General features: G+C 44.0%; 1 protein-coding gene across 3 annotated transcripts in view; it reads left to right on the top strand.

The window, feature by feature from the left end:
- adcy2a (adenylate cyclase 2a) overlaps nucleotides 1-27606 on the top strand; it is a 181201-nt gene extending 153595 nt beyond the window's left edge. For all 3 annotated transcript variants that reach the window (XM_066683044.1, XM_066683043.1, XM_066683042.1), the window contains 16 exons: nucleotides 639-815; nucleotides 1078-1121; nucleotides 1230-1310; nucleotides 1409-1478; nucleotides 2570-2667; nucleotides 4275-4359; nucleotides 5233-5370; nucleotides 7588-7707; nucleotides 8361-8545; nucleotides 11991-12075; nucleotides 19816-19974; nucleotides 20831-20977; nucleotides 21893-21994; nucleotides 23105-23219; nucleotides 25865-25989; nucleotides 27217-27606. In XM_066683044.1, coding sequence (XP_066539141.1) covers nucleotides 639-815; nucleotides 1078-1121; nucleotides 1230-1310; nucleotides 1409-1478; nucleotides 2570-2667; nucleotides 4275-4359; nucleotides 5233-5370; nucleotides 7588-7707; nucleotides 8361-8545; nucleotides 11991-12075; nucleotides 19816-19974; nucleotides 20831-20977; nucleotides 21893-21994; nucleotides 23105-23219; nucleotides 25865-25989; nucleotides 27217-27369 — 1884 coding nt within the window. In that variant the 3' untranslated portion in view covers nucleotides 27370-27606. The remainder of the gene's footprint in view (nucleotides 1-638; nucleotides 816-1077; nucleotides 1122-1229; nucleotides 1311-1408; nucleotides 1479-2569; nucleotides 2668-4274; nucleotides 4360-5232; nucleotides 5371-7587; nucleotides 7708-8360; nucleotides 8546-11990; nucleotides 12076-19815; nucleotides 19975-20830; nucleotides 20978-21892; nucleotides 21995-23104; nucleotides 23220-25864; nucleotides 25990-27216) is intronic.
- The last annotated feature ends 216 nt before the right edge of the window (nucleotides 27607-27822 follow it).

Raw genomic sequence — 27822 nt, 5'->3', positions numbered from 1 at the left:
GAGAACTCTTGCGAGAACTGCGTAACGCTTTACTGCACATAGTTCATGGGTGTTGAGCTCAAACTGTAGAGGCTGTAATGAGACAGATTTGTCAGACTGTACAAGTTAATGCGAGTTAATATTGGACTGACTTTACTCAGTGGGCCGAGCTGAGAGAGACGTGATACAAGACAGATGCCTTGTCCTTGGATTAGTAAGTAGAGTTGCAGAGTGTTAATCATTTTTACAGCACTGTGCTGAATTCAAGAGGGAAGTGGCGGAAGGGGTTTTCCCTAATTCCAAAGTTACATAGTGCAGTTTCTACTATTCTGCCAGTTTCAGCTGAGTGGGGCATCGAAATTATATTGAAGCATTCATTTTAAGATACAAATGGTAACCTGTGTTCATTTAACAGCTTTAATAATTTGACTCATGTAATAACTAAACTCCGCCCGTTGACCTTGTGACATTTCCATGAGCTCTGGCTCAAAACTATAGTTCACCTCCCAGTTTTGGCTTTCACTGGCGTATTAGCAAAACAAACAACATACTTTTGTTATCTGTGGGAAGTGCCCTGTACAGTAACTGAGTGTGTACTAGTTTCTCCTGATTGTTACTCATTCTTAAGACTTACACTTCAGCTGTGTGTGTTTGGACAGGCTGAGAGGAGGAGTCCCCAGCATCACTACAGACCTCGGCACACGCTGGATGGGGCCAAGATGAGAGCATCAGTCAGAATGACTCGTTACCTGGAGTCCTGGGGGGCTGCCAAGCCTTTCGCCAACCTGCACCACCGGGACAGCATGACTAATGAGAACGGCAAAATCAACACCAAGGTGAGCCCCATGCCCAAAGCACCATGCCGAGTTTAAGTGTGCAAATGCTAAACCAATTAATCCAACTGAGCGTTCTGCAGCCGGTTGTGTAATTAGATCCTATTCAATTATTTCTGCTGCTTTTCCAAATAGCGCTAGCGCTTATTCTGCTATAAATGGATTGCAAGGCTCTTATTTTTGTTTGCCTGCTGCTCAGTTTATCTGTAATAACCTTTAATGTTCAGAATTTGCTGGCTCTGAAAATGTCATTTAATTTTAACAGGATGTGCCGTTGGGTCAGTACCAATTCCAGAGGCGTTCCGAGAGGTACGACTCGTTCCTTTCCAACACCTCACATTGTGACTTCAGTAAAGGTCTGGGAGACTTTCCTGCGCTCATGTGTTCATGGGGCATTCTCTGTCTTATTTCTCACAGAACGAAATCTCAGAAAAAGAGGTTTGAGGAGGAGCTGAATGAAAGGATGATACGAACATTTGATGGCATCAATTCCCAAAAGTAGGCTCTGGTTTCTTTTGACATTCAGACCATTTGAAGATCGGATGTATGGAATGAAACCCTAAGCTCGAGTGCACTTCTCATGCTTTATCTTTCAGACAATGGCTCAAATCTGAGGACATTCAGAGAATATCACTGTTTTTCCACAATAAAGCATTAGAAAAAGAGGTAAGCCTTAGATGCCAGGTGCTATCTACACGGCCAGGAATATGTATAACCACTTAAAGGAACATTAGGTACGATTTGGTAGGGCTCCCCCTACAATTATAGTGTGTAATTCAGTATTACAATTCAGTAATTCAGTTTTCCTGAAATCAATGGGGGAAGAGGTGGAAGGGGGTTTCCTGCCCTTCTCCAAAATTTACATAATGCAGTTTCTGCAGTACTGAGCCTAGAGGCTCTATACTCACTATTACAGGGCTGTGGAGGTTCACAATGATTTTGAAACTGTAATTTTAAAGTACAATACTACCTAGTGTTCCTTTAATCACAGTAAATCTACAACACAAATACCTTACTTTGCCTCTTACTATTAGTATCCCCTACCTTGTAGATACACTTTCCTTATGTGAAATAAGAACTGTAGCTCATTTGTTGATGTGTTAGACATAGGTCTTTATCACTGGTCAGTTTCTAACCACAGATATGCTCCTGGCTGGATATTTTTGCCAGTATCAAGCACTGATGTGTGTGGAAACTCCAGCAGCTCCACTGTACAGCACCACACACACACACACACACACACCACCACAACACATCATATCACTCCATGCTGTGCTGAGAACCGTTCCCTGTAATATCCTGTCAGCAATGTCCAGTGGTCAGCAACTGACCATTCATGCATGATGCAGTGGAATGACAAAGTTGGGAAAGTGAGCCTTCAAGGTAGATCCTTCTAATAAAGTGGGTGATGAATGTACAAGGCTGTTTACATCCTGCATGGACATGTGGTTTAGGCAGTTGGATCACGTACAGACATCATCTGACCACATAAAAAGCCAAGTGTGATTCACCAAGGTTCTAAACTCTGATAGCATTACAGTGGAGTCACTCAAACCAAACTCAGGGGCTGTCAGAGAGGAACCCTCTGCTCTAAATATTGAAAACAGATTCTGGGCCAACGTCCATCCACATAAGACCCAGAAATGCAACACATTTAAGGCAAGGTGTAAACAGCCTCTGTGAGTAATGGTATTGTCTGAATACCAATGTTTAGAACAAAAGCCCACTGAATAATGCCACTGATTCTGTTTTCATAGTACAGAGCAACAACCTTGCCTGCTTTCAAGTACTACATCACCTGTGCCTGTCTGATCTTCCTCTGCATTTTCATCGTGCAGATTCTGGTCTTACCAAAGTGAGTTTTTGCCACTTTTAGTCATTCATTCATTCATTATCTGTAACCCTTATCCAGTTCAGGGTCGCGGTGGGTCCAGAGCCTACCTGGAATCATTGGGCGCAAGGTGGGAATACACCCTGGAGGGGGCGCCATTCCTTCACAGGGCAACACAGACACACTCACGCACACCTACGGATACTTTTTGAGTCACCAATCCACATACCAACGTGTGTTTTTGGACCATGGGAGGAAACCGAAGCACCCGGAGGAAACCCACACAGACACAGGGAGAACAAACCACACTCCTCACAGACAGTCACCCGGAGGAAACCAACGCAGACACAGAGAGAACACACCACACTCCTCACAGACAGTCACCCGGAGGAAACCCACGCAGACACAGAGAGAACACACCACACTCCTCACAGACAGTCACCCGGAGGAAACCCACGCAGACACAGAGAGAATACACCACACTCCTCACAGACAGTCACCCGGAGGAAACCCACGCAGACACAGAGATAACACACCACACTCCTCACAGACAGTCACCTGGAGAGGGACTTGAACCCACAACACCCAGGTCCCTGGAGCTGTTTGACTGTGACACCTACCTGCTGCTCCACCAAGCCGCCCCCAGAATGGCTATAAAAAACAAAAAATAATACTGCGTATTGCTCACATCCCTCTCACTTTACTTTATTAACACAGCTTTTAACACACTCACAATATACGGCATTACTGACACTGTACCTCCATCACTTTACATTCATTCTGCTCTCTGTTTATACACAGCTCTTAGATCAACCAGAGAAGGATGGGCTGCCATCCTGAGACAGTTTTCCTCTCATGTTCTGAGGGAGATTTTCCAATGCTCTTTATATATAATCGAGTTGAGTTCAATTGAACTGAATCACAGAAATCTATACCTGAAATGACAAGGCGTAGAATGCATCTGAACAGCGCTCGTACGGTTTTTGTGTAAACATTTGTCTGACTCATACCACGCAGTTTAGACTGTTGTCGTGTGTTTCCTCTTGAGTGGTGTTTTGAAGATTTTCTGCAGAAACATCTTGAGTTGGATATACATTTTTATTTATTACACAAAAGAACACAAGCTCAGAAAAACCTGTAGAGAGAGTATGCCAAGTTGTGTCTCTCTCTTTAGTTCAAACCTCCCACTGCTCTCAGTCCAAACAAAGTCAAAGCATATGCCTCTTGTTTAAAATTACTTATCTGTATGTAATTGGGAGAGAGAGAGAGCTGCGGGACCTTTGAAGTCCAGAATGATGTATTGTACTTAACATTACATTTCCAAAGACTCAAACTATATGTGGAGACCTGAAACACCCAGTAACATTTATACACTGTGACACATTTTCATGCTCAATACACTTCACTATCATTCAGTGTTTTATGTGTAATCTGATGTGGAAGGTTCTTCGGTGTGTAACTGCATCCAAGTAATTAATGAGCTCTATTAATTCCATTAATCATTTGTCTTTGTGTTGGCTTCTAATTTCCTTCTCCAACATCTGTAATCAATTCGCAGTTGGACAAAAACACCAAAAGCATTCACATTCCTTCAGTTTGGCACTAACCTAGCACTTCCTGTGGCGTTGCAGGACTGCCGTACTGGGCGTCTCTTTCGGAATGTCCTTCCTCTTTCTGTCCATGATTCTGCTCATCTGCTTCATTGGCCACTTCTTGGTAAGTGTCTACACATGGAGTATATGAATGAAATGAGTAAAGCTACAGTACAGTAGAATAATCCACCACCCAGGTCATACCTGCTGGTCCTGTGGGGGGGTCCTGACCACGGGAGAATAGGGTGAATATACTCTGTAGTTGTAAAAAGACAGCGTGGCTCTTTATGGTCAGTGGAGCCATTGAGAGGAGAAGCAAGGAGGTCATTTGGATGTTTTGGCTGATTGTAGTAATAAGTATGAACTGCTTAATGACACTAGACAATTCCCCAGACACGAGGGCAAATTAAATTTCATGTTCATTACATTATTGCGATTATGTCACTGGGTGAAATGAAAATGAAGCATTCATTAGCATTCGATTTCTCAATTCTAGTTCTAATTCTTCCTGCCTTCACTGTGAAATGAATCGTCTCAGGACATAAATATTATCTGCAGAGATGAGATCAGAGCCAGACGACAGGAGAACGACGCTATGAAATCTATTGAGATTATTTTGCCCTTCATGCTATTGATTATCGCCGCTTATGAAAAATGATTACTGCTGGATTTCTGGGAGCGAGCTGTGTGTAGAAATGCCGGTATTTAATGTTTCTAAGTGTTCCGAAGACAGCATGTTTATTCCTCTCCATCTGTTTCCCGAGTTATTTTTGCTGCACAGGGGTCATTTGACAGCTGTTAGATTTATTTCTCTAAAAGAAATATTATTTCAGGGAATTACTGGTTGTTACTTACTGTCTGTTGAAAACGTAGACGCTAAAAGCAGAGTACGGTGTGTTTTTGGACTGATCCACTAATCAGTCACCTCTGACCCTGACGTAAATAAATCTGAGCCTGCTGCCTGTGTAACTGTCACTCTTCCTGTTTCCTTCTACAGCACTGCAGTAAAACAGCCTCCGCCTCCTGGCTCTGGATCCTCCGGTCCTCCAGCATCATCGCCAACAAGCCTTGGCCACGCCTCACGCTCACCATGGCAACCACCACTCTTATACTCGTCATGGCCGTCTTCAACATGGCAAGTTTGGCTTTGCAGAATTCCATGCTTTGTTGATGTTTGAAGTGACCAGAAAGATCACTAACGTAGTACTTAGTAACAACTTTGTGGCCACCTTTCTTCTTGTTTTAGAAATGTTCACAAGGCCCTACAGGCCATGTCTAGTTCTGTGATGTGTGTACAGTGCTATTACACTGCAATCTACCACAGATTTTTTTGTCAGGAGATATTCAGGAGTCCTAGAGAACATGATTGGCCATTATTAATGTCAGTGTTGGTGGGGGATGATCTCAACCTCGCCCCATCTCTTTGTTTATGGTGTTAGCTAGCATGGGTGTCTGACAGATCTGGGTAGTTTTCATTCTTCCCGGGACATTAAGCTGTTAAGTAGTTTACATTAGCAGCAGTTCAAGCAGAAGCCGATTAAATAATTTTAAACCCCTGTGAGTGTGTATTTGAACACATTAAAACCTGCTGCTGCCCCGTTAGAGTGTCCATTTATACACACTGGAGTGTGAAATGCTACCCCGCTGCATGTGGACAGATGCTTGGACACAGTGACATGTCAAAATGTGGTTGAATGAGACAAAATGAACACACACAACAGCTTGTAATGGTTTAGTAGAAACATGATTGGCTTCTGATTGGTTGAAGTGTGTGTGTGTGTGTGTGTGTGTGTGTGTGTGAGAGAGAGAGAGAGATAGACTGTGACAGAGGTTGGTTATTTGGCTTTAAAGGGGACATATTATGAAAATAAGAAATCCCTTTTTAGTGCCTGTGCACTTTCATTTGGAGACCTGGAGACCACCAATCCACACACTGTGAAACAAGACACCCCCCAAGTGATTTGTGTGTGTGTGTGTGTGTGTGTGTGTGTCTGCGTGGATGTGTGTAGGTGTGTGTGTGTTTGTGTGTGTGCATCTGTGTGGTTGTATGTGTGTGTGTGTGAGAGTGTGTGCATGTGTGTGCCTGCGTGGTTGTGTGTATGTGTGTGTGTGTGTGTGTCCTGCCTAGGTCTGTAAATATGGAATAAAAAAGCAGTTCTGAGTTTCCTCTGCATCTGATGTCAAGTGCAGAGACTATTGTCCTTACCCCTCGTCTGAGTCTCTCCAATGGCGCTGCGTAGTTTGATCCTCATGGTGTTTTGACCAAAGCAGGTCACGGGCTTCATTACGGCACACAGCTGTGTTCACTCGTGGAAAAGGGCAGAATATATCCCCCTTGAACCAAAGTAGTCATGAAAGTCTTTGATAATCTTAAGGATAAACCCATCCACGATTAAGTCCTAACTTTTCAAAGGCAAAGATCTTCACACCGTGACCGAAACATGTTGTGCTTGGTCCCTTTGGCTCGGCCTTCTGTCCATCTGTAGCTTGGCAGCAGGTGGCTGTTTCTCCTCCAAACTCGACCACCCCAGTACTGGCGAGTGTCGCTATTTGTAAACACGCGCTGAAAATGAGTTTCCTGTTGTCTGTCTTTAGACAGCGTGTCACTCAAATTTAAATCCGTGCTGTGCCGCTGGCTTTTCATTAAAACCCAGCACGATGTGCAAAGATAAGCCCCCAAACCCGAGAAGGACACACGCTGAGGTCTTGGGTCAGTGGATTTCATCACTTTTCCTTTGTTTTTCCATCAGCAGAAAACACATTGAGTCAGCTACCACTTCACCACTGCTGTTCATTTCTTCAGTCCTGACCTTCGGAGATGTTCCTTAGATAATATCAATAATATATGAACATACTTCATCAAAAACAGAATAAAGACGCAGTGTAGACGGTAATGTCCTTAGGCACAGTGTGGCTTGACAGGCAATGAACAAAAGCGAGAGGCTTTGGCATTAATTTAAAACAATGATTTCAACTACAGTGAACAATGCACTTTGAAACTTACTCTCGATAGAGGAGCATCAGTCTCTCTCTCTCACTCTGTCTCTCTCACTCTCTCCCTCTCTCTCTGTCTTTCTTTCTCACTCTGTCTCTCTCTCACTCTCTCCCTCTCTCCCTCTCTCTCACTCTGTCTCTCTCTGTCTTTCTTTCTTTCTCTCTCTCTGTCTTTCTTTCTTTCTCTCTCTCCCTCTCCCTCCCTCTCTCCCTCTCACTTTTGTCTCTCTCTCTCTCTTTCTGTCTTTCTTTCTCACTCTCCCTCTCTCTCTCCCTCTCACTTTTGTTTCTCACTTTCTCTCTCTCTTTCTCTCTCCCACTCTCACTCTGTCTCTCTCTCTCCCTGTCCCTCTCACAGTTTTTTCTAGAGGACAACCTGACGCCTCCTGTACCCCTTTACAATACATCCAATGAAACACTATTTCAGCCTGATGGGCAGCCAGTAGCTTTCCTGGAGAAGAACAATTTCTACCTTCCCGTGAGTGTGGTCTTGAAGTCATCTTTCTAGAAATGAGAGTCTTTGCTGTGGTCACACCCCATTTCCCATAGCCATCCTTTTGTTATTTATTAGAACTTGAAGAAATCTGAGGAAAACCCTCAAGGCAAAGCTTACTACTGAGTTTGTTCAGCCATAAAGAGTAACTACACCCTAAGAAACTTTATTGTATTTGTATTGTTTTGTAGCGATGAACTGGATTAAATTTTAAAATAACTCTGAACATGAACATGTGTGGTCTGTTCTGCCTCTGCAGCGCCCCCCTCTCAAGTTCAGCACTGCTGTAAGCACAGATGAGGTGTCACAGTGAAGTGTATATCTCTGCCTCCTGTCCCCTGTTTATAGTGTCCCTCAAAAGTAGTGTCCACTTCAGAGACATTTCCAACTTCCGAACTACAACAAAAAGTAGATTTAGCTCAGGGCAGGGGTGAAGTTGCCCTTTAAGGCTTGGGTAGTTGAATAAATTCAGAATACAGTTGCTGAGGTCTAACCAGGAATACAGATGTGTAACACACCCTGGTGAAATAAGAGCAAGAATCACAAGCAGCAGCATCACCACCATCAAATTATTTACAACTAAAAGTACACTTTCTTGTTTTTTTCTTTTGAGTTTATTGTGTTGCTCTTTTTGTCAGTATTTCATCTACAGCTGCATCCTGGGCCTCATCTCCTGTTCCGTGTTCCTGAGAATCAACTACGAGCTGAAGATGCTCATCATGCTGACAGCAGTAGTGGGCTACAACATTATCATTCTTCAGACGCACGCCTCCCTCCTGGATGAGTACAGCACGTTCCTCTACAAAACGGAGGTCCTGGAAAGGTGAGATAATTCTCTCAAGGTGCTGTGTGTGTGTTTGTGTGTAATACTCTACGTATCTGTGGCTGGTTAGGTCCCTGATAGAGTACGAAGGTGGTTTATATGCACAGTGCGTTCTGCGTAGGCCATCAACTTGTTCGTGTAGCTTATAAATTCAGTATGGTCTAAAAATAGACTGCGTAAATGCATGAAAGGTTTCTTTTTTTTTTTCTACTAAATGAATGTATGCTATCGACTCTGAGGAAATGCACTCACTGCAGTTTCTTTCTGTCCCTGAGCCCAGCTGCAGTACGACTTTATTATGAAGAATAATCTGCCAGTGTCTAATAATAGTGAAATAGTAAAAAGTATTGACCTTGCACTGGTTAAATGCATTGGAGGCTTAGCTTCCTTGTAGCAATGTCCATATTTCACTACTTAATAACATCGTAATTCAAAGGACACAGTCACATTCAGGTAAATAATTGACAACGGACAAAAACGTATCAGGTTTTAAACTTTTTATTTTTTTGGTTTTGTGTTTTGGGGACGTGGCTCTGAATACCAAATGGTACCAAACTGTAGCTTGTATTTTCTTCTTGTTAAAATTGGTTTGGAGAATGTTGTGGCCTCAATAAATGTATAACCCCATTTCCAGAAAAGCTGGAACATTAAGCAAAATGTAAATAAAAACAGAATGAAATGATGTGCAGATCATTTAAATCCTGTATTTAGCTTGAATTAAAACAAAGACAAAGTTTCCAGGCTAGAAACTGGGAAATATTTTTGTTTTTTGAGAAGTATTCGCCCATTTTGAATTTGATGCTAGCAACACACTCTAAAAAGATAGGGATTAAAAGACTGGTAACCTTGTGTAATGCTATAAAATAAACAAATGAGGTCAATTGGCAACACGTCAGTCACACGATTGGGTTTAATAAGAGTGTCTCAAAGTGACAGAGTCCTTCAGAAGGAAAGATGAGGAGGTTTCTCCACATATTATATTAACACATATAATATTATTATTAAAGGATTCACAGAATCCAGAGAAATCTCTGTATGCAACAGATAAAGCCCAAAACCATTATTAGATTACTCTGGTCTGCTGGCTGCCAGACAGCACTGAATTAAAACCAGAGCCAAAACCACTCTCTGTGAACACAATGGACTGGAAAAGTGTCCTGCTCTCTCAGAAAAATGTTAGAGGTTCATTATTGGTCACTTAAGGTACAAAGAGTGCAATTGTACCTTTAAAGGTACAACAGTGGTGTTAAAGTCCAGTTGTGTTCCCTAAAGAATATAGAATAAGAATAAGAATTCCCACAGTATAAGTTCTGGAGATGAAATGGGGCGTATGTTATCAACACAGTTTTAAAATCTACAAAAAAAGGTATGTTTTCTAGCTAAAGTTAAAGAATATGTACCACTGAGGGAACCACCACAGAGGCAAATTTTCTGACAGAGTGTGGTCTGAAAAATCAAAATTTTAAATTCTTTTTGGAAATCATGGATGCTGTGTCCCCTGGGCTATAGAGTATAGGGACCACGCAGTTCGAAGACCAGCGTCCATGAAGGTATGCGGGGGCGTCAGTGGTGACTGTCACATCTGTGAGTGTACCGTTAATACAGAATGATACATACCGATTTTACAGAGCTAGACTAGTCCATACCTGTCCCCCTCGGAAAACAACTGATGCTTTAAGAAACAAAAACACTTCAACAGAAACCTGTTTTGCAACTGAAATCCTGTAACAAGCAAGAATAAAAAACAGGTAGCTTTCAAAACTACCGCGACTGGTCTCCTCAATTCCCAAACGCTTACAGAGTGATGAACACAGTGGTAAACACTGACTGGACTGTTCGGAGCCTAATTTTCAAGCCATAAAAGCACTCTTCTCTGCACCGCTGTACCATTTCAGGTCTCAACATGAAGCAGCAGATTACACACAGCACGACTTTCACAGTATTGATCCCACAGCCCACTTCTAACTGTGTTGATTAGAGGCTTTATGAGGTAGCTTTTGTTGGAATGACCTGCTATTCCTTTTCCAATATCAGCCTTTCTTAAGTAGCACTCTAAATTAGCTTACACCCCAAAGTGGCTTCAACATAAGTGCTCATTAGAGCCAGCTATTGTTGGGTGACTGCCCATCCCGAAGACTACCTATTATTCTCAATAGGCAATACAGAGCTTCCAGTTCCTCCATGTAATGGCCTTTTATTATTAGGACCACTGAGGATAGGCTTTTGTTGGTTTGCCTGACATAAAGCCAAGCTTTCTGTCTTTATGAAAGCTGAGCTGTGCCCTGACGGGACCACAGAGGTCTTCAGAGTAAAGACAGTATAATGATTGAATGCCACCAAGACACAGTGTTCATTTTGTGTGTACTGTGTAGGAGCTGAATGCAGAAATTGATTGGTAAAGCTGAATGTGCTTATGTTCATAGTGACACCAAGTGCACCATATATTGAGGTATAACACAGTGGCTTTAGACTTTAAAGGGCACATACTCTTCCCTTCTCCACAAGTGAACATCATTCTGAAATGTCTGTGACCTGCTTCGGTCCAAACCCCACGAGCCCCACAGCAGTGTTCTCCCCCTGTGTAAACAGCCCTGTTCAGAACGCCCGCTTTCAGCACCTGTTCCTTTAAATGATAATGAGCCGCTCGCTGTTCACCCCGACCCCGAGCGCACAGCAGTGAGGAGCGAGGAGCAGAAGCTCTGGTTTTTTCTACTTTAAAGTTTCTGCTATCTGCAAAAGAATCAGTGTTTCTTAAGAAAGAATATGCCATGTTTTCTGACTTTGACAGCCCACAGAAAATTGTTTAGGTCGTCTTGTTTCACAGTGTGTGTGTGTGTGTGTTTATGGGCTCCAGATCCACAAAATCATGTGTCCATGCAATGAAAATCGATTTTGTTTCATAATATATACTCTTTAAATGTAATAAGGCTATTTATATTTAGTTCAGCATTATCCCATTTCAGTCTGTGTTGCCCTGTGAAGGACTGGTGCCCCCTCCAGGGTGTATTCCCGCCTTGCGCCCAATGATTCCAAATAGGCTCTGGACCCACCGTGACCCTGAACTGGATAAGGGTTACAGATAATGAATGAATGAATGAATGAATGAATGATCCCATTTCAGAGTTGAGAAACTGAAATATAATGAAAGTGCAAACCTTACTCTTCCACACTTTGTGGAGGACAGAACACAGAGCGGTCGGGAAAACAGGCATGAATTATTCAGTCAGTCTGCAGTTAAGTAAAAAGCTCTGCTACCATGTTAACATTAAGTAACAATGACATTCCTTATTAATGGACCGCTGGAAACAATATGGCCCACTGGTCTCTCATAGGGTGGGATGACATGATTCGTAACAGGGAATCAGTTACATAACTCTCTCTCTCTCTCTCTCTGTCTCTCTCTATCTATCTCTTTTTTTCTGTTCTTCTCTTTTGTAATACCAAGGCCAGGAGTGCTGAAGGACTTGAAGACTATGGGTTCAGTGTCTCTTTTTATATTCTTCGTCACCCTCCTTGTGCTGGCCAGGCAGGTGAGTTCAGTCGTGTCTTGATATCTTGGGATTTTCAGGAAGTATTCTTTAATTAGTGCTGTGAAAACTGACGTGTTAATGCACGTTAACGCTCAAGGGAATTTAACATGTTAATTTTTTTAAGGCTCATTAATCATTTTAACAAATTTGGCCACAACTCCCTCCCATAATTCACTCTTTTTATAGAATCTAGTGGATTTTTCTAGTGAGTTAAACTGTGTCGCTATCATAACTCTATCACGTGCACCTCAGAACACACACACACACACACAGAGACAGAGAGAGAGCTCCTGTTTCATCATTTCATCCCTCTGTGTTAGAGCTGCTCTGTAGCATTAAAGCTTCAATGTCCAATGCTAAGCTCAGCAAAGTCAGAAATTCTAATAAAAAAATCATCAAAACTACACTGAGATATAAAAATAAAGTGAAAAAGAATGGTTTGTCTGTCTGTTATGAATATCACACTACACATCACTGTTGGGGCACAGTGGTGCAGCAGGTAGGTGTCGCAGTCACACAGCTCCAGGGACTTGGAGGTTGTAGGTTCCTGATTGGGTGACTGTCTGTGAGGAGTGTGGTGTGTTCTCTCTGTGTCTGCGTGGGTTTCCTCCGGGTGACTGTCTGTGAGGAGTGTGGTGTGTTCTCCCTGTGTCTGCGTGGGTTTCCTCCGGGTGACTGTCTGTGAGGAGTGTGGTGTGTTCTCCCTGTGTCTGCGTGGGTTTCCTCCGGGTGACTGTCTGTGAGGAGTGTGGTGTGTTCTCTCTGTGTCTGCGTGGGTTTCCTCCGGGTGACTGTCTGTGAGGAGTGTGGTGTGTTCTCCCTGTGTCTGCGTGGGTTTCCTCCGGGTGACTGTCTGTAAGGAGTTCTCCCTGTGTCTGCGTGGGTTTCCTCCGGGTGCTCCAGTTTCCTCCCACAGTCCAAAGACATGTTAGGTGGATTGGTGACTCAATAATGTCCGTAGGTGTGAGAGTGTGTGTGAATGTGTGAGTGGGTGTTGCCCTCTGAAGGACTGGCGCCCCCTCCAGGGTGTATTCCCGCCTTGCGCCCAGTGATTCCAGGTAGACTCTGGACCCACCGCGACCCTGAACTGGATAAGGGCTACAGATAATGAATGAATGAATGAATGAATAATTTCAGAAATGTGTGTGATTAATTTTTATATAGATAGCACTCATTTGAATACATAACACAATAATACAAATAGAATTGCTGGAGACTGCATGTGCTGCCACTGTCTAAGCTTAAATTCCCAGAGATGCAGGGTGTGTCACTTGCTTTTAGCCCTAGTGTTTTTCTTATAACTTTCAAAGTAAGTGATATACATTAGTTAAATTTGACAAAGACATACCTTGGTCTTTGAGAAACATGAGGAAATCAAAGCAAGTGTTGAAGGAGTTTGCCGTCAGCATCCAGGCATGTGTGAAATTAAGGTCAGCTGTTCATTGCCCCAGTCAGGAGGTCAGTGATTTTGAGAGTGGATTTGTGGGATATGTCGATATGAAACTGTACACAGTTGAAGAAAGTGCAATTATTGTCAGATGCACTGGAAAACTAGGTCAATAAAGACATGGCAAGACATTTTGTTAAGCAGTAACATATACATTGGTTAAAACCTTCCAAAACTATGTGTTCAAGCTTGCATCACATTCAAATCATAACTAGGGTGTGTCTCTTCTGTGGACTCCCTGCACTCTGCTTGCTGCCGAAAAGTCAGGACTAATCAAACAAGAGTGTGCTCTAATACAGAAGCTGTGAAAATGGGTTGAGGATGTGCACTTCAAATATTGTGGAAGTTTCTTCACTGCAGTAATGATTTCACCCTGAAGTGTTTGCTTAGCTGTGGTTCTAAGAAGAAACACAGCTCCATAGCAGCAGCTAAACATAGCCTGTGCCTTAGAAAAGCACTCTCATCAATCAGAACCTTATAGAGAGCCGTCCCATCAGCTCCTAGTTCACTGTCCCAAATTCAGACAGCGCCATGAGACCCATTTTCCCTCGTCTCCCCATTCCTGTTCCTACCACTTCAAGATGATATATAGCAGTGCTGTTTTGGGTCAAGTCAAATAGAACTATAAAACCCAGACTTGAGGAGTGGGCCAAGGCTCTCCACCAAGGACAATGAAGTGGGTATGTTTCTATACCAAGCCCAGTGAAGCTTTCAGTGGTGTATGAATGACCTTGAGAGTTCGTTAGGTGGTGTTGGGGGCTTGCGTATGAAATCTGGCTTCAGCCCACTCTCCAAAACATTTGATCAGTTCAATATTACATTTATGAGATGATTAAAACATTACTGTTCTAGTATGACCTATTGTCAGCTAATTTAATTACTCTAGGTCCTTACAAAAATACACCAGCAGCAGTGTTGTGCCTGTTTTCATTGGCATTGTAATCTTTGAATTATTAGCCATGTCTTTAACCACACATTTTAAAACTACTCATCAACCGATAGTCAGTCCTCCAGCGACCTGTATTCAGGCATTTGTTCAAATATAAAAACCATCTTGAGACTCATTTATGCTCAACATTAAACAGAGCTGTGCTCTGCATTCATTCCTCCATATTCAGAAAGCTCAAAGCAGAGCAGTACCGATAGTTAGTGAGGACCATGTCAAGTGTTCAGTGAGACGGGAAATGTGAGGTGCGCCATGCGTGTTCCCATGATTGTTGTGTGGAGCATCTGTTGGAGCAAGTTATGGAACACTCTCTCGCACATCTGAAAGCAGTCCACCATGAAGAACCTCCTCGTGTCATAGGGCAGTTTAGATTTGATTGAAAATAATTCGAAATTGTGATCACTATAGTGTGGTATTATTTATTAACAATATATTAAGTGTACAAATATGTTTTAAAGTGCTTTTAGTGTAATGCTTAATTGTAATTTAGAATTAAATGATTCTCCCACTTGTTTACCATTCTATAATAACAGTTGCATAGTATTTAAAAAAAAACAATTAACATTTCATTCATCATTCATTCATTATCTGTAACCCTTATCCAGTTCAGGGTCACAGTGGGTCCAGAGTCTACCTGGAATCATTGGGCACAAGGCGGGAACACACCCTGGAGGGGGCGCCAGTCCTTCACAGGGCAACACAGACACTCACACATTCACTCACACACACGGACACCAATCCATCTACCAACGTGTGTTTTGGACTGTGAGAGGAAACCAGATCACCCGGAGGAAATTCATGCAGACACAGGGAAAACACACAAAACTCCTCAAGACAGTCACCCGGAGGAAACCCACGCAGACACAGGGAAAACACACCACACTCCTCACAGACAGTCACCCGGAGGAAACCCACGCAGACACAGGGAGAACACACCACACTCCTCACAGACAGTCACCCGGAGGAAACCCACGCAGACACAGGGAGAACACACCACACTCCTCACAGACAGTCACCCGGAGGAAACCCACGCAGACACAGGGAGAACACACCACACTCCTCACAGACAGTCACCCGGAGGAAACCCACGCAGACACAGGGAGAACACACCACACTCCTCACAGACAGTCACCCAGAAGAAACCCACGCAGACACAGGGAGAACACACCACAATCCTCAAGACATTCACCCGGAGGAAACCCACACAGACACAGGGAGAACACACCACACTCCTCACAGACAGTCACCCAGAGGAAACCCACGCAGACACAGGGAAAACACACCACACTCCTCACAGACAGTCACCCGGAGGAAACCCACGCAGACACAGGGAAAACACACCACACTCCTCACAGACAGTCACCCGGAGGAAACCCACGCAGACACAGGGAGAACACACCACACTCCTCACAGACAGTCACCCAAAGGAAACCCACGCAGACACAGGGAGAACACACCACACTCCTCAAGACAGTCACCCGGAGGAAACCCACACAGACACAGGGAGAACACACCACACTCCTCACAGACAGTCACCCGGAGGAAACCCACGCAGACACAGGGAGAACACACCACACTCCTCACAGACAGTCACCTGGAGGAAACCCACGCAGACACAGGGAGAACACACCACACTCCTCACAGACAGTCACCCGGAAGAAACCCACGCAGACACAGGGAGAACACACCACACTCCTCACAGACAGTCACCCGGATGAAACCCACGCAGACACAGGGAGAACACACCACAATCCTCAAGACATTCACCCGGAGGAAACCCACGCAGACACAGGGAGAACACACCACACTCCTCACAGACAGTCACCCAGAGGAAACCCACGCAGACACAGGGAAAACACACCACACTCCTCACAGACAGTCACCCAGAGGAAACCCATGCAGACACAGGGAAAACACACCACACTCCTCACAGACAGTCACCCAGAGGAAACCCACGCAGACACAGGGAAAACACACCACACTCCTCACAGACAGTCACCCAGAGGAAACCCACGCAGACACAGGGAAAACACACCACACTCCTCACAGACAGTCACCCGGAGGAAACCCACGCAGACACAGGGAAAACACACCACACTCCTCACAGACAGTCACCCGGAGGAAACCCACGCAGACACAGGGAAAACACACCACACTCCTCACAGACAGTCACCCGGAGGAAACCCACGCAGACACAGGGAAAACACACCACACTCCTCACAGACAGTCACCCGGAGGAAACCCACGCAGACACAGGGAAAACACACCACACTCCTCACAGACAGTCACCCGGAGGAAACCCACGCAGACACAGGGAAAACACACCACACTCCTCACAGACAGTCACCCGGAGGAAACCCACGCAGACACAGGGAGAACACACCACACTCCTCACAGACAGTCACCCAAAGGAAACCCACGCAGACACAGGGAGAACACACCACACTCCTCACAGACAGTCACCCGGAGGAAACCCACGCAGACACAGGGAGAACACACCACACTCCTCACAGACAGTCACCCGGAGGAAACCCACGCAGACACAGGGAGAACACACCACACTCCTCACAGACAGTCACCCGGAGGAAACCCACGCAGACACAGGGAGAACACACCACACTCCTCACAGACAGTCACCCGGAAGAAACCCACGCAGACACAGGGAGAACACACCACACTCCTCACAGACAGTCACCCGGAAGAAACCCACGCAGACACAGGGAAAACACACCACACTCCTCACAGACAGTCACCCAGAGGAAACCCATGCAGACACAGGGAAAACACACCACAATCCTCAGACAGTCACCCAGAGGAAACCCACGCAGACACAGGGAAAACACACCACACTCCTCACAGACAGTCACCCAGAGCGGGAATTGAACCCACAACCTCCAGGTCCCTGGAGCTGAGTGACTGCGACACCTACCTGCTGCACCACCATTCCACCCATGATGATGATAGTTAGGTACACTTTACATTATTTGGTAAATGAGGGGATCACTTCAACCACCACCAATGTGCAGCACACATCACCACCACCTGGATGATGCTATATCGGGTCTTTGTTGGTCAACTCTCTTCATTTTAGACTTCAGGTAGAAGTCTAAAGTCTAATCTTCACATTTGAAGATGTAGATGATTAGGACAGGAGTGGACACAGTAGCAGATTTAGCTGGACATTGTGGTGAAATTACCTTCCCTACCGCAAGATTAAAGGAAACCTCCCCCTCCTTCACGTGGGGTAAAGGTGCGTTTCTGTGATAAAGCTCCTTTCGTCCCATGACAGATGTCAGTGTAACTCACTAAGGCCCAGCACAGAGCAGATAACACTGGGAGAGTTCACACTCACACTCCTTTCTCCTCTGGATGCCTTTCCCACCTCAATCACACATGACATTTCAGACCCAACCCGCTGATATGATTTACTGGCTCAGGAACCAGAGTTTATCTTCTGCACATGGACCATGTCAGAAGGAGCAGTTTTAACTGTAAAATGTGTGATATTCTCATTTTGATTTTCACTAGCTTCGAGAGTAAAGTCTCCAACCATTTATTTCAATCTGGATGCAATTTCTAGAGTATAAACAACACCACGACCACATGTTAACATTTGATTTACACTGGGGTCCATATATTTAGCCCTGCTGTGTATTTGGTGTATTCTATCTGTTGAAACTGTGTGATTCATTACGCCTGGGCAGACCTCTGTGTAATCAGATCTTGGAAGGTAAACTATGACTAAGTCATTTGTTGTAATATGTATATGGATTTGTTTTTCTTCACTGTTAATAGAATAGATTCTCATAGGACAGGGCCTCATTTATTTTGTTTATAGCAGTAATGCTACAATGGTATAGCATTTTTCTATTAAATCCACAGTCTGTCTACACTATTGTGGGATCCTTAAAATGTGTCTTAGGAAAATGCCCTGGCTTTTTGCTTCAGTGGATTTGTAAACGTAGTTATATTGCTGCTGGTATTTTGGTATATATATATATATATAATTTACCATAAATAAAGTGGGCTCATTACCGCACCCTGACACTTTTGAATGAGTTTGTCCCTGTGGCTGCCACAGTTTCTGTCCAATGCTCACATATTTTTGTAAATACCTTGTCCTCAAAATTACAGACATTTTACCCATAGAGTAATATCAGCTCCACCCAACAGGAAGTTGGCTATACTGGATATTTTTTCATTTTATTACATTGTATTTTCCATCAAATTTGACTAGAATTACAGAATATAACCCAGAATACGATAATCTATATTTAATACAAGCCTAGTACATGCAAATCTTACACATATCTAACAATATTACAGTTTGATCCCCAAAATATTGCTCATCCATCTCAGTGTAGAAATCCACACCATAACAACATATCATTCTTAACCTGCTTCTTTCCTCAGTATGTCTATCACATGTGTTGGGACTATTTTTCCCCTGGGAGTTGTGTGTTCCAGTACAATCATACATTAGTCAGCCATGACCGCCTTGTTTCTACGCTAACTATCAGACACAGCAGTGCTGCTGGAGATTTGAAACCTGTGTCCCTGAGACACTCCTCCCTCGTTGGTCCACCTTGTAGATGTAAAGTCAGAGACAGCAGCTCATCTGTCGCTGCACAGTGTGTGTCGCTCGTCCTCTAGTCCTTCATCAGTGACACAGGACGCTGTCGGCTGGATGTTTTTGGTCGGTGGACTGTTCTCAGTCCAGACTCTGAGGGGTTTAAAAACTCCAGCAGCACTGCTGTGTCTGATCCACTCTACACCAGCACAACACACACTAACACACCACCACCACGTCAGTGTCACTGCAGCGCTGAGAATGATCCACCACCACATCACACCTGCTCTGTGGGGGTACTGTCGGGCTTCTTAACATCAAAGAACAGGGAGAAATGGGGCTGGCAAAGTATGCAGAGCTACAGAGTGCTCCTGTGTGGTCAGTGGAGCTGAGAGGGTGGACAGTGAGTGTAGAAACAAGGAGGTCATTGTAAAGATGTGGCTGATTGATGTATTTTCTATATAGGGATTATGTTTGTTCCATGTTATAAATCCTGTAAAAGTAGTGTTCTATCATCACTGATTACATTCGTTTTCTAAATGTGTGTTTGTGTTACACGCAGCAGGTTTTTGTTTTCATCATGCACTGTGTTGTTCTCACACTGACACATATTTCCAGCCTTGTCCATTGCTTGCAGGCTGTGGTCATATATTTCATCAGATTGTTATGATGTGCCTGTAAAAGTGTGCAGCTTCTCTGTGTGGAACTGTGTTGTTTTGTCAGTGAAAGGAGCACGGTGACCTCCAGTCTCTTCACCTCTGTGTCCTCCTGTAACAGAATGAATATTACTGTAGGTTGGACTTCCTGTGGAAGAACAAGTTCAAGAAGGAGTGTGAGGAGATTGAGACTATGGAGAACCTGAACCGTGTTCTGCTGGAGAATGTTCTACCTGCCCATGTAGCAGAGCACTTCTTGGCTCGAAACTGGAAGAATGAGGTAAGAGACAGTGGAGCTATGGAACGAGCCCCCTCACCACAGTCTAGTGTAGTGTATTCAGTGACACCGCCTACACTCTATGTCCACACAGTTGTAGACCCCCTCAGAGTTAGAGAGACCCCTTCAGGGTCCTGGGGTTGTGGGTTCAAAACCTGCCTCGGGTCACTGTCTGTAAGTGCTGTGTCTGTATGGGTTTCCTCTCACTGTCCAATCACACATGTTGGTAGGTGGCTTGACTGTGCAGTATTCACAGGTTTGTGTGTGTGGCTGGTGAAATTGTCGATGGGTGTGAGTGTAAGAGTGACTGAGTGTGAGAAAATGTGCACATAGTGTATGTGTGTGAGTGAATGAATGGATGAATGAATGAATGAGAAACGAGATGAGATCAGCTGTGCCTAAATGGACGGGAAAATGGTGAGTGTGTGTGTGTGTGGCTGTGACTAAATGAGTGTGGGAAATTGTGCACATAGTGTATGTGTGTGAGTGAATGAATGAATGAATGAATGAATGAGAAACGAGATGAGATCAGCCTAAATGGACGGGAAAATGGAGTGAGTGTGTGTGTGGCTGTGACTAAGTGAGTGTGTGAAATTGTGCACATAGTGTATGTGTGTGAGTGACAGGGTGAGTGTGTGAAATTGTTCACAGGTGTGTGTGTGTGTGTGTGAGAGATATTATCCAGTGTGATTCTGCCTTGCTTCCAGTGATTCCAGGTAGCCCTGGATAAATGAATGAATGAATGAATGACGAGATCAGCTGTGCCTAAATGTATGGGAAAATGGTGTGCGTGTGTGTGTGTGTGTGAGGCAGAGATCAGGTTGTAACCTCCAGGCCTCTCCTCTCTGCTGTGTGACAGGACCTGTATCACCAGTCTTATGACCTGGTCTGTGTGATGTTTGCATCTATCCCCGACTTCAAGGAGTTCTACACAGAGTCAGACGTAAACAAGGAAGGCCTCGAGTGTCTGAGGCTGCTGAACGAAATCATCGCAGACTTCGATGAGGTGACTTTGATTTAACAGTTTTTCACAACCGAAGCTGAAATGTAAACACGGCATGATTCTCCCTGTATATTATTAGTAAACATACACTCAGAAAAACATCGTACATAAAAGCAAAATCACATTATTTATTGTCACATGTGCATTTATTAATTTCTGTAGGTATCTGCGCTTTTTAAAATGTACATATTTCTATTTAATTACTCAAATACTCATCCGCAACATCAGAATGACCTCCTTATGTCTACACACATTCTCCATTTTCTCTGCTCCACTGACCACACAGGAGCATGCTGTAGTTCTACAATTACAACGTGTTGCTCTGCATACTTTTAAAATCCCCCATTCACCCAGTTCTTCGGTGCTCAGGACCCCAGAGAGCAGGTGTGATGTGGTGGTGGATCATTCTCAGCGCTGCAGTGACGTGTTAGTGTGTGTTGTGCTGGTGCGAGTGGATCAGACACATCAGTGCAGCTGGAGTTTTAAACCCCTCAGTGTCTGGACTGAGAACAGTCCACCGACCAAAAACATCCAGCCGACAGCGTCCTGTGTCACTGATGAAGGACTAGAGGGCGAGCGACACACACTGTGCAGCGACAGATGAGCTACTGTCTCTGACTCTACATCTACAAGGTGGACCAACGAGGGAGGAGTGTCTCACAGAGTGGACAGAGAGTTTAAAAACTCCAGCGGTGGTTCTTTGTGGGTCCCTGCCATTGAAGAGCAGGGTTACAGGGCTAACGATGTATGCAGAGTAACAGTTGGACTACAGTCTGTAACTTAAGAACTACAGAGTGTAACAGAATGGTCAGAGGAGCTGATAAAGTGGATAGTGAGTGCAGAATCAAGGAGGGCGTGTTAATGTTTTGGCTGATTGGTGTGTGTATAGTGATCGGTTTATTACTGTTTCTCATGTAGTTGCTCTCCAAGCCCAAGTTCAGTGGAGTTGAAAAAATCAAGACCATCGGAAGCACTTACATGGCAGCTACAGGACTGAACGCCACGCCAGAACACGCCCAGGTAGCGCTTTCACAGCAGGTGCTAAAGTAATCAGGATTCCCTTCAGAATTAAGTAAATGTTTATGCTAAAGTTTGTTCTCATCAGCTTTTATTTTATTGAGTTCTGAAGAGCTCCTTAAAGAGATAAAAATCATCATGACAAACTGCTAATGCATGTCAGAGCTAATGCTAATGCAGTCAGGAAATATGAGAGTCGGACAGCGAGGACTGCAGTGCCGAGCCAAAAGAAATGGTTTAGATTTAAAAGGAATGTATTATTAAAAAAACAAATCACTTTGAGTGCATTAGCACATACACTTGTGGATCTGGAACTTATATAATCCCACAGCAGTTCACCAAGTCATTGTTTTAAAATCTGCCTAAATCTTGGGGGGGGGGTATAAAGAATGGTTGTCCCACCTCCTCAGCTGAATATCTCCAAAGACAACACTGAACCTGAAGATAGAGAATAAAGCTAAAGTGACTAAAAGCCAGTGTTTCTGCTCCTTGAAAGCAAACCTAGGCTCCATCTCAATGCGGATGAAACTGGCTGCTCTGTACAGGGCTGTTTAGACAGGGTTAGAAGACTGCTGTGTTCTTTGATCCTTATCAAAACATCTCACTGCATGTTGCATTAAGAACCCAGGCAACTGTGTTAACTTGTGGATAAAGGGGTACGTCCCACACAACACTCGCTGGCCAACATATGGCTCTGGTTTGACAAGTGCTGTGTGGACCACAGGTGGCACAGATTTGACCCCAGTGTGTCTGTTATGTAGGTAATTCACTAGGGGCAGGTAGCACACACACCCAGAGCAGCCATTCCATCTGAGAGTTGGGGGTTAGGTGCTTTACTCAAGGGAACTTAAGACATGGATGTTGAGGCAGGAGACAATGCTGTTCCTCCACTCTCAAATCTGGACACAAATAAATGTTGTGACGTTGCCTAAGGTTTTGGAACGAAGGTGGTCCAGTGAAATATCAGTGGGAGACTCTTTTTGGCCTTGACCACTGCTGAGACCGAATCCATTCCTATAAATTATAAACCCGACTGAAAGATTGGGGGCTTAGTTTAATGGCTTTTGGAGAGCTTTGCTGTATTTATAATTCATTTGCTATTTGAACTCTCAGGAGCATGACAGGCAGTTCATGCACATCGGGACCATGGTGGAGTTTGCCTTCGCTCTGGTGGGGAAGCTCGATGTCATCAATAAACATTCCTTCAACGACTTCAAGCTGAGAGTCGGTACGTAGCTAAACAAAGCCTTTCATAGTGTCCGTCAATAAATTAAAGTTACTAAAGGGGGGTGGGGGGGGGACACCTGTTCCGTGCTTGTGCACATTCATTTGGGGATTTGGAGTCTACCAAACTACACACTGAAACAACACCACCTAGTCATTTGTCTGGGATCTGCACAAGTCTGAAAATATTGGATAATCGGAGTTATGCTAATTTCTTCCTCCATCTTGCGTAGATAGGAGGAAATTTAATGTTGATCCTCATGCTCGTCCAAGTCTGTCCAATCACAGTACTGTACCCACACAGACAAACAAAACGAAAACACAGATAAAAATAGCTTTTTCTCGACAGGCTCTGAAAGTGCCGTTCTGAACAGGGCTGTTTAGACATAAGGTAAACGCTATTGTGGTGTTTGATCCTTGTGTTGTTTTGACCAAAGCATATCACAAAGACCCAGACAGTGCTCATTTGTTGAAACAAGGGGTATAATATGTGCCCTTTAAAGCGAACAACTATGTACTGTTTTCAGACGTCTTCTCACCATACGATAAACTAAACTAGCCTCATAACAAGGATTAAACAAACTAGGCCACTCCTATCTAGAACCTCAAATGAAATGGAGAAGCCTTGAATATGCAGCACTCAGACTTTCCCATTCCTCTTTTGCTTCAGACATGATTGCGCAGCCTGAAGTATCAGGGTGGATTTGGCGCGGGTTCAGATCACTGGAGCTCGAGCCATCTGACTGTCATGTCTGAGCAGTGACATCTGCCAGGCTTCTCTCTGTCCCTATCAAGCTCAAGCTGCTCGTGGTAGCTGTGGGTTTCTCCGTCCCCTTCCGTGCCCTTCCCTCGTTTCTCAGCATAAGGCGACAAATACAGCCTGACACTGCCCTGAATTCAGAGCCACAGAAGCATCTGAGATGTGCTTTGAAAAGCCTTTTGAGTCCCATTTAATTAAGGCCAGTACGTCCATCCAGACAAGGATATATTCATTTAAAGGAGCAACGTTTCTTTCACCGCTTCCTTACATTAGAGGTTGTGTCATTTGGTTGGTTCAGTAAAAATTAGTCACTGGAAAATCATGGATTTGTGACGTGTTCACATTCAATCAGTTAAGGTCAGTATAACTGGAGAAAGCAGTTTAAATGACTGTATATGTTTAATACCACACACTGCGTCACATGAGTCATTACTTTATTTATTTATGGTGGGTCTGGAGCCTTAAAATCATTGGGCACATGGCAGGAACACACACCGGACAGAGTGCTGCCTGTAATCGTCATGACGCACACAAAACCTATACACAGGGTGGGCCATTTATATGGATACACCTTAATAAAATGGGAATGGTTGGTGATATTAACTTCCTGTTTGTGGCACATTAGTATATGGGACGGGGAACCATGGTGACCATGGTGGCCATTTTGAAGTCAACCATTGTTTTTCTTGTGGAATTCCCAATAAGTTTGATGTGTCACATGACCCTCTTCCCATTGAAAAAACAAAAGTTGGATTCAAAATGGCTGACTTCAAAATGGCTGCCATGGTCACCACCCATCTTGAAAAGTCCCCCCCCCCTCTCCCATATACTAATGTGCCACAAACAGGAAGTTAATATCACCAACCATTGCACAGCAGGTCCATGAATTTTGTTCTGTTTGTGTACACATAAACATTATATATATATATATATATATATATATATATATATATATATATATATATATATATATTTAAACATAGAAATGTATGGATCTGCTGTTATTAATGAATAAACTCACAATAACGTTGTCAAATGTATTGATCTTTTGAAGCTATTCTTTTCTTAGCCCCTGGAACCATTAGGAAATATGACGTAATGGATCATGGCAGAGTGGATAGTGCTAGCAGGAGATTTTAAAAGAAAAATCCAGCCTCCTCAGTCAAAGTGCTAAAAATAGGTCATGGTTGGCTCCTCCATATTCTACACATTTTTCAGTGATCACACGAGCTTTGGCCATGGCCATCCCAGAACGCTGACATAACCCCTGTTGAAATCCTGTGGGTGAGCGTGGAGGAGCTAAAGAAAATCTGTATATTGGAATGGCCTTGAATTCCTGGCTCTGTGTTCTCTAGACTCAGCACGAAGTACAGGAGAAGACCCGTTGCTGTTATGCTTTTTAAACAGAGCTTTGTTTTAAACAATACCCTCCAAACTCAAGTCATTTCTGCATCAGACTCCACCTCCGCCTCGTCTCCACCCTTTCTCTTGCGTTCATCTATCCAATGGGGTAAAAGTTATGTCTAAGTTTGTCTCCCTGTTTCAGCCTTGGTGGGCGTGGTCTATATATATATAAATCACCCAAACACACTAACTATACCTGTAACAAAGAAACTGTACATATATCTTCAGCTACTGGATTTCCAAGAAGTGGCTCTGTATTAGTCCAAGTCTGCCACCCCAAGATCAGCAATATATAAAGCTCTCATCTTTGAAGGAAAGTCTAGCTCTATTCACAAAATTGTCTGTAATATTTTCACAATAACAACAACTTACCACTTCTGTAGTGTCCAGGCAATGGTCAGAACAAGTGTGAAGAGATTCCATGAGTGCAGAAGCACTGACTGACTGTACAACACTGAGTCTGAACCGGCTGTGTCTCTGCGCAGGGATTAACCACGGGCCGGTGATTGCGGGAGTGATTGGAGCCCAGAAGCCTCAGTATGATATCTGGGGTAACACAGTGAATGTAGCCAGCCGCATGGACAGCACTGGAGTGCTTGGGAAAATACAGGTGAGTCTCATACGAAGGTCTTAGTTCACAGTGACATGTAGCCATTTGTAACAACGTGGAGATGAGGAGAATTAAAATAATTACAGATGTTAATATGATACTGATCATAATACTGCACCGATTCTATGATCAAAATATGTGGAAATGAAGGGAGGACGTTTGTCTCCATTTGCTACAGACACACCTTCTCTACTGGGAAAGTTCTTACATTTGTTAGAACAGGAGGTGAGGATTTTATGACGGTGTTAATAAAGTCAGGTGCTGATGTTGGAGGATTAGCTCTGGATTATAAACACCAGTCTAAAGTTTATAAATGATTGAAAATCTGTCTATTAATGTTTATTAATTAGGGTGTTAACACCTTAAATCAATAATCAAGTAATCAATTATCATTTATAAAACAGAAATAGACAGGGCAGCAGTGATTATTTGCCAAATAGGGATCCACTCCCAGATCTCGCCGGATACTCACCGTACTTTATTTTCTCCATCAATCAACACTAAGTCTATCAGCTTCATTCATTCATTCATTCGTCTGTAAGCACTTATCCAGTTCAGGGTCGCGGTGGGTCCGGAGCCTACCCGGAATCATTGGGTACAAGGTGGGAACACACCCTGGAGGGGACACCAGTCTTTCACAGGGCGACACACACACACCAAACCACCTACCAATGTGTTTTTGGACTGTGGGAGGAAACCGGAGCACCGGGAGGAAACCCATGCGCACACGGGGAAAACACACCACACTCCTCACAGACAGTCACCCGGAGGAAACCCACGCAGACACAGGGAGAACACACCACACTCCTCACAGACAGTCACCCGGAGGAAACCCACCCAGACACAGGGAGAACACACCACACTCCTCACAGACTGTCACCCGGAGGAAACCCACGCAGACACAGAGAGAACACACCACACTCCTCACAGACAGTCACCCGGAGGAAACCCATGCGCACACGGGGAAAACACACCACACTCCTCACAGACAGTCACCCGGAGTGGGACATGAACCCACAAACTCCAGGACCCTGGAGCTATGTGACTGCGACACTGCCACCTTGTCAGCTTCATCACATATGTATTAATGTTTAATTACCACAAACAGAACTTTTTTTTAGACATAAAAATATAAGGGTAGTCTTATACTAAAGTGGTGCCAAACCCTTTAGTATTACAACTAATGCTGGTTGTAACACAGTGTTTCTTTTTCTCCCGTGTTTCAAGGTTACGGAGGAGACCAGTCGGATCCTGCTGGCGCTGGGCTACACCTGCACGTGCCGAGGGATCATCAACGTCAAAGGGAAAGGGGAACTTAAAACGTACTTTGTTCACACTGAGATGACCAGGTCTCTTTCACAGGGGAACGTCATGCTGTGAGGCAAAAAACACCAGCCGGTGGTTAGAGACATTTGTAAATAATCTCGCCTTGTCTTTAGATGCACGAGATCTTGGATGTATTTAAGGTGATACCATTCCTGCAGTATCTCATAGGCAGGGTTTGTGCACAGGGTACATACGTATGGTAGCAATTATTTTGTAAGAAAACCAAATATAACAAAAAAGTGTTTTGATGTTTAATGCCATTTTTTCTCTTTTTTTTTCTTTTTGTAAAAAAAACCCATTAAAATTTGTATGTACTTTCGTCTTCCTGCCAGTCTCCTCCTTTGTGTGGTTTACAGGGTCAAGCCTGGTTTATAAACAATGCTGAGAGGAAGTTATTGGCCTGATCGCAACCTCTTACTTCAAGTTTTAAAGGCTACACTTCCAGTGTTGTTGTGCATTATGCCACTCAACTGCTCACTGCTTTTAGATGCCTCTCCAATGCTTTTA

The sequence above is a fragment of the Hoplias malabaricus genome, chromosome 10 (assembly GCF_029633855.1).
Source record: "Hoplias malabaricus isolate fHopMal1 chromosome 10, fHopMal1.hap1, whole genome shotgun sequence".
NCBI classification, from domain to species: Eukaryota; Metazoa; Chordata; class Actinopteri; order Characiformes; family Erythrinidae; genus Hoplias; species Hoplias malabaricus.
The sequence above is the reverse complement of the archived record's forward strand: the minus strand, read 5'-3'. Positions and strand labels throughout refer to the sequence as shown.